The sequence below is a fragment of the Arachis hypogaea genome, chromosome 9 (genome assembly GCF_003086295.3).
Source record: "Arachis hypogaea cultivar Tifrunner chromosome 9, arahy.Tifrunner.gnm2.J5K5, whole genome shotgun sequence".
Taxonomy (NCBI): domain Eukaryota; kingdom Viridiplantae; phylum Streptophyta; class Magnoliopsida; order Fabales; family Fabaceae; genus Arachis; species Arachis hypogaea.
Genome location: NC_092044.1, coordinates 14,013,106 through 14,020,957, shown reverse-complemented (window position 1 = coordinate 14,020,957; position 7,852 = coordinate 14,013,106). Strand labels below are relative to the sequence as shown.

At 33.6% G+C, this 7,852-nt stretch overlaps 1 protein-coding gene across 1 annotated transcript; it reads left to right on the top strand.

The window, feature by feature from the left end:
- The first annotated feature begins 1,389 nt into the window (after positions 1-1,389).
- LOC140175066 (uncharacterized) lies at positions 1,390-2,887 on the top strand. Its single transcript, XM_072201973.1, has 5 exons — positions 1,390-1,600; positions 1,676-1,786; positions 1,950-2,182; positions 2,289-2,373; positions 2,478-2,887. The coding sequence occupies exons 1-5, from the start codon at positions 1,390-1,392 to the stop codon at positions 2,885-2,887; spliced, it is 1,050 nt and encodes a 349-aa protein (XP_072058074.1).
- Positions 2,888-7,852: the final 4,965 nt, after the last annotated feature.

The window sequence follows — 7,852 nt, the reverse complement described above, 5'->3', positions numbered from 1 at the left end:
TCCTTGCCCAAATCTCCCTTTCTCCTTAGCTCGCAACGGCAGCGATGGTGGCAGTGGCACCCACCGCGCCGCCTCCCTCTTCTCCCCTCTTCCCTAATTCTGCCTCTCCTTTTCTTTGTTTCATTCGTTCCTTTCTTTCTCTCCTGTGGTCTTCGCGTGTGTGTGTGTCTAGGGTAGAGAGGGACAGCAGCTGCTGCTGCTGAGTGTGAGTGAAGGAAACCGGGTCGGGTAGCAGGTCACTGGGTTAGGGTTTCATTTTTGAAAATTAGGGTTAGGGGCATTTTAGTCATTTCAAATGAAATTGGGAATAATATAGTAATTAGAAATAAGTTCTAGTCCAACAAGAATAATGTATAAAAATACTATTGGCTCATCAATTTTACAAATTATTTTCAATAAAATGCCCAAATCTAAAAATTAGAAATAATATAATTAATTTCTCTATTTTCCAAAATAGTAGTACTAATATTTAAAATATTAGTTACTTAGTCTAAAACATATAAAATCCTTATTATTTCACAACTACCAACTTTATAATTCAAATATAGAAAATAATCCAATAATTATAAAATTGGATAATAATCATAACTCATCTCAAATCTAATAAATCAAAATTTGCCTTAATTACCTTTAATAAAATAATTTCTGAAATTAAGGCTATAAATAACCATAGGATTTGAGACTTAATCATAATAAGACTTTTCAAAAGTTCTGGATCTTACACTTACTGTGAGGTACATCATTCAAACTTGCATATACCATAGATTATACCTTGCAAACAAATTAATAGATGTCTAGATGCACATACTTACCAAGTGTTTAACTGTATGTCGCACTTAATAGTTGAAACAATTGTAGGTCCGATGAAATAATCAACAAAATTGAAACTGAAATCGTGTCTGAACTCACTAAGATGCTAGACATATGCAATCCTCTTGCCAAGAGTTTTCGCTTTGCTCGAGACCGATTTGCTGATAGCGAGCCTTCGAAAATTAAAATGAGGCTGATTAGGAAGCGGGAAAAGGATGGACGAGTGTACAACTTACCCACTGCGTTTAAGGTTGCGATCTTAATAGTAGGTGACATTGATGACTCAATCCTTGGTAGAGATATTATGATTCAGTCGACAACAAATAAGTTGCAAAGAATAGATCTTATACACCCGTTGTACTTGGCTCTTCAATATCCGTTGATATTTCCATACGGTGATGATGGATTTAGGACAGGTATTCAGACATATACTAGATATGAACTGAACGGTACAAGGAAACGTAAGACGATAAGTATGAGAGAGTTTTTTCATACCGTATACAGATGAGATGCAATGAGTCCCCAATTATATTACAATCTATGAGGTTATTCCAACAATTCCTGGTCAATGCGTACACGATGATTGAGTCTGAACGGCTTAGTTCTATCAAACATAACCAACCCAGACTAAGGGTGGACAAATACATTGCACTGCATGAGTCATTGGTTAGGGGAGAGGCAAGTGTTGTTGCAACTGGACAGAGGATTATACTACCAAGTAGCTTCACTGGCAGTCCTCGGTACATGTTCAACAATTGCAAGGATGCATTTGCAATTTACAAATATGCAGGTTATCCTAACTTTTTCATAACTATTACTTGAAATCTTGAATGGGATGAGATAAAACGTTCGTTAAAAGACACAGGGTTAAAAGCACAAGACCGTCCTGACATCATATCGAGGATTTTTAACATAAAGCTCGGTGAGTTGATAGCTAACTTCAAGCATGGTCGATTATTTGGCAAGATAACGGCATGTAAGTTTAATGAAATCTATTATGTTAAACATGTATCAAAATTAAATGCCTAACAATGAGTTAGTCTCTACAGACGTCTGCACAGTAGAATTCTAAAAGCGGGGACTCCCACATGCGCACATACTGTCGTTCATGCATCTTCTATCCAAGCCTAAATCACCAGATGATATTGACAAACTAATCTCAGCAGAGATTCCAAACAAAATCAAGAGGCCAAAACTGTATGCGGCAGTTGAAAAGTACATGATCTATGGCCCGTGTGGCATGAATAATAGTAAAAGCCCCTGCATGTTAAACGGTCAGTGCTCAAAGTATTATCCAAAGCCCTTTAGATCAAGGACAATGATTGATGATGGTGGGTTCCACAAGTATAAGAGGATGGATAATGGTCGGATAGTAAAAAAAGAATAATACGGCCTTTGGTAATTCATATATTGTACTGTACAACCCATCACTACTACTAAAATACGGTTGCCATATAAATGTTGAGCACACCTACCAGGCATTTGCAATAAAGTATCTGTTTAAGTACGTTCACAAGGGCAATGATCGGATAAATGCTTCTTTCTTCCAAACCAATGTAGACGGTGAGTCTGAACAAGTGGTAGATGAGATACGCAACTATTATGATTATTGATATATCTCAGCCTATGAGGCAGCTTGGCATATTTTTGGGTATAACATCCAACAGAAGGAACCTTCGGTCATCAGGCTTCCTTTTCATCTGCCAATGAACACCCTGTTGCATTCAGGGATTATGAAAATATTATTGATGTAATAGATAGGGTTGATCTCAAGCTAACAAAGCTATTGGCCTGGATGATTGCGAATAGGTTGTTTCCTTATGGTCATAATCTTACATACAGTCAATTTCCTAAAAAATTTGTATGGAAAGACGACATCTCCATGTGGATGCCAAGGAAACAGGGATTCTCCATTGGTAGGCTTTCTCATGTTCCCCGTGGCAACGGTGAGGATTATTACCTACGACTGTTGCTTAACATACAAAAGAGATGCCTCAGCTATGTTCATTTGTGCATAGTCAACGGGGTTGTGTATGGTACCTTCAAGGAAGCATGCTATGCATTGGGGTTATTGTAAGACGATAAGGAATTCATTGATGCTATAATAGAAGCAAGCACGTGGGCCTCTGGAAACTACTTGCGTGACCTGTTCATGGTGCTCTTACTATCTAACAACATTGTAAGACCCGAGGTTGTTTGGGAGCAGTGTTACCATGTATTGTCTGATGATATTTTATTCTCTCATAGAAAAATTATGTAGTATGTAGGTATAGTCATCATTAAGATTATTTCTATGGTAAATATGTTGTACGATTTTTCAATGATCTATATGTAACTAATGGATATCATTTTTCATTCTTTTTAACAGATCTCGAACTTTCACCGGAACAAATTATGAACATGACACTTGCAAAAATTTAGGACAAACTTCAGGCTAAAGGAAGATCTCTTAAAGAGTTTGACAAGATGCCGTACCCAAGTTCGGACGTTATTGACGGCTTAGAGGATCGACTCCTGCTAAATGAGCTGAACTTTGATGTCGAGGCCCTAACAAAGGAGCTTAACAACAACCTATCTAATATAAATATAGGTCAGAGAAAAGCATTTGATGTCATCATACAGGTAGTCAATGGTAATGACAGATGATTCTTCTTAGTTATGGCTGCGGTGGTACCAGTAAAACGTATCTATATAAGACTCTATCAGCTGCAATTTGAAGCAAAAGGGGCATTGTACTGAATGTTGCATCTAGTGGGATTACTTCTTTATTGCTTCCAAATGGACGCATAGCTCATTCAAGGTTTAAGATACCGCTGGAGTTGACAGAGAACTCAGTATGTTGCATTAAGCAAGGTACATCTTTGGCCAAGTTGATCTGCAAAGCTAGACTTATTATATGGGATGAGGCACCAATGGTCAACAAACTTTGCTATGAAGCACTCGACAAGTGCTTTCGTGACAGCCTGAGCTCAGAACCATATTATAATGCAGAATTACCTTTCGGAGGTAAGATGGTGGTACTAGGAGGTGATTTTAGATAGATTCTTCCAGTCATTCCAATAGGCTCCCATCAGGATATTGTTCATTCAGCTATCAATGCTTCGTATCTATGGCAACACTGTACTATTCTAACTCTGACAGTGAACATGCGTTTAACGGTTGGACCAACAGATAAAGCGGTGGATGATGTTATTAAATTCTCAAAATGGCTGTTGGATATTGGGGATGGCTTGGTTGGGGATTCTATGGATGGAGAGTCAGAGGTGCATATTCCTCTAGACATACTGATACATGATTCAACTCGTCCCTTTGATGATATGGTTGAGTTTGTATACCCTAACCTCTTAGCTAATATTAATCAGCCATCGTACTTTAAACATCGATCCATCCTTGGTCCTACATTAGAGATGGTCAATGAGGTAAATACGCTCATAATGGATTGTTTGGAAGGAGATCAAAAAATATATTTAAGTTGTGATAGTTTGTGTGTTGAGGAAAGAAACATGGAGTCAGACTTGGACATGATTACACCAAATGTTCTTAGACATGATTACACCAAATGTTCTTAATGCTATTAGCTACTCTGGTTTCTCCCACATCAACTAACTCTAAAAGTAGGTGTGCCAGTCATGGTATTACACAATATTAACCAGTCCAATGGTCTATGTAATGGGACAAGATTATAAGTACAAAGACTAGGAAATCATGTCATTGAATGCATGACGTTAACGGGAAATAAGGTTGGTCAGGTAGTCATAATACCACGCATGAACATGATTCCTAGCAACCAAGGTCTACCATTTAGGTTTCATAGGAGACAATTTTCAATCATTGTGTCCTTTGCAATGATGATTAATAAGTTGCAGGAACAAACTTTGACCACGATTGGATTGTACTTGTCAAGGCTAGTTTTTTCACACAGTCAGCTGTATGTTACACTATTAAGAATAAAGTCAAAGAATGGACTCAGAGTGTTAATTCAGAACAACAGCTGCAACGTGGCCACTTCGACAATCAATGTGGTCTACAGAAAAGTTTTCGAGAATATTCACTGGACAGTGACAATAATAACTGTTTATATTCATGTCATAATAAAATCGTCAAATAGTGAGATTATCATAGGCAATATCTGTCTTCAAATGTCCTCTACTTGCTAATCTAATCTACAAATTAACTGAAAAAACTTATAACTCATACTCTGTACAACACTGCTTCGTGTAAGGCACCGATATATATTTGTCATATTAATTCTCCAAAAAATTACTCTCGAATGATTTTCCAAATTCACATACCGTTCCCATGCAATGCACGGGCTAATGCACTAGTTGGTGATAAATAGATACCCCATGTACTTATACGCATACATGTGGTGAGGAACCAACTAATATGTTTCGCAGTAATAATGATTTAAAATTGCTTAGTCATATAATTTTTGTAAAAGATGATGTGGTCCTCCTAAAAAAAGAAATGGAAAAAAAATTATTAATATATTATTCCCCTAAATAATATTATTAAGGATAATTTTAGTATATTTATGTTACAGTAATTATAATTACTATAGTATTTTAAAAAACTAATTATTTTATTAGTTTATATAATTTTACTAAATTTATAATTTAATTTTTATATATATTTTTTTAAATAAGTCTTTACATTACTTTTAATTTTGTAATGGGTAAACTACTAAAAATGCATTCAAATATTTTGTTGCTGACAAAAATACATTCGAATTTTTCTATCGACAAAAATAGATTCAAATAATTTAAAAACGCGACAAAAATATCAACATTAAATATATATTTATCAAAAATACTTTAGAGATAGAATTTTGATGCCGTTTTTGCAACCAAGATTAGAAAAATGAGATATTTTTTATCACCACTATGTATTTTTTTGTGATTTTTTAAAAGTATTATTAGTTGTTGACAAAAAATTCACAAAAAGATATATATTTAAGCGAAAAATCATCAAATTTTAAGGATAAAAACATCTCATTTTTTTAATTATATTTGTAAAAAATCGAATCAAAATTCAATTTCTAAAGTATTTTTGAGAATACATATTTAATTAGGGGTATTTTGTCGCGATATTAAATTATTTGACGGCATTTTAATTTGTCGATAACAAAATTTGAGTGCATTTTTGTCAATGCTAAAATTATTCGGGTACATTTTTGTGGTTTATCCTTTTGTAATTATATAAAAAATGTTAAAATTAACGAAATATTTTTTTAAAAATGTTCGGTCAAAGATTTAGTTAGATTCTTAATTGTAAGTACTTTCAATTTGTAGATAAATATTTTGTTAACTATAATATTTTTGCATTAATAAAAACTTATTTACAAAATTAAAAATAATGTAAAAATTCAAATAAAAAGAAAAAAATATAAAAAATTAATTGTAAATTTAGTAAAATTATAAGACCAATAAAATAATTAAATTTTTAAAAAATAATACTAAAATTAAAATAATATTTTTTATTATTTAATAAAAAATTTTAAAAATATTACTAACAAAATATTGTCAAGATATAAAAAAATATAATTTTTGTTGTGATATGGATAAATGCCTATTTAATGATTTGTGACTTTTTTTTTTTTTTTATAAAATGAGACTCAATTTTTCTACCATGAATGGTTCAAGTTCTCAATATGAACTAAAGTTTGAAAAAGTAAATATTGTACCTATATAAATAGAAAAGCATAATCCCAAATACATACACAACACAACAACAATATATAAAATACTCTTCTCTCTTTATATATATGTACATTCCAATATAATATTAATAAATATACATATATAAATCATCTGTATTATATTGAGACAATAATATTATTAAATATTAATATTAAAATTTTTTATTTATACTTTTATATTTTATATTTATTTCTTTTATTTATTTATTTATTTTACAACCATTTTAATTTACATAAATACTACTGTAATCACCATAAATAAAAGCATATTAAAATTCACTTATTATCAAATTAAACTTGTAACTATCTTGAGTTTGGTTGTCCCGTCCCCATTTCCGCTCCATTTGAACTTATCATTACATTTCATCATGATCACACTTTTCCTTTTCCAGGACCTCTTTGCTGGCTACTCAAAACTAGGCCTATACCTCTCCTGCAACATTGATCAAAAGTCATGCCAAATAAAGTAATAAACAATACCTCGTTTTTTCCTTTTCTTTTTTTTGTTTATTTATTATTATTATTTCCTTTAGTGTTTCCCTAATTTAGATGCATGTATTTCTCCAAGGCTTAAAGCTACAAAAGAAACAATCAAAATGGACAAAAGTCATGCATTTATTAATCATCACAAGCAGTAACTCGGTTCCCTCTCTCTGAACGCTTTAATACTTTCTTTCAAGTTCAATTAGTTCCCTTAATTAAAATGAAAAATACATTGCACATTGCCACATTCCTCGCCAAGCACACTTTCGGACTTTCCCATGCTTCACTATTTATACATCCCACCTTCTATCCCTTCTCGAAGCCTTAAATATTTCAAAGAGATATGGAGGGGTACGGGTCGGGTCAATCGCAGTGCGGAGGCGGGTCAAGTAGACTTGAGATTGTGAGCGGGAAAAGGTACTATGTGGCGGCGAATCCCAGCGAGTTGACTCGGGCGAGTCACAACGGTGCGGCCTCAGTGGGGAAGCCTTGGAGCTTCGGGGACCCCGAGTCGAGAAGGAGAAAAAGGATTGCAAGGTACAAAGTTTACGCTCTGGAAGGGAAGGTTAAAGAATCTCTTCGGAATGGGATTAGGTGGATTAAACATCAGTGTTCTCGCATTGTCCATGGCTGCTAGATTCATGCCAATTCAAACTCTCTCTCTCTCTCTCTCGTCTCTATTTTCATTCATTCTACAAAATTCAATATTTCAATTGGTCTAAGAAATATCATCGTTTTAATTTTTTCTAAGGAATTTGGGAAGGGACACCATTTTAATGAATAATTCATGTTAAATGCATAATTATTGATTTGTTGGTATTCATATAGTATTTTATTCACTAAAAATCAATTACTAAAATC

Excerpts from the sequence above, each read along its gene's own strand:
- LOC140175066 (XM_072201973.1), top strand. The coding sequence starts at position 1,390 with ATGATTGAGTCTGAACGGCTTAGTTCTATCAAACATAACCAACCCAGA. Across the intron at positions 2,183-2,288 it reads GGATGGATAATGGTCGGATA|GCATTTGCAATAAAGTATCT; the intron begins GTAAAAAAAGAA and ends CACACCTACCAG. Across the intron at positions 2,374-2,477 it reads CTTCCAAACCAATGTAGACG|AAGGAACCTTCGGTCATCAG; the intron begins GTGAGTCTGAAC and ends AACATCCAACAG.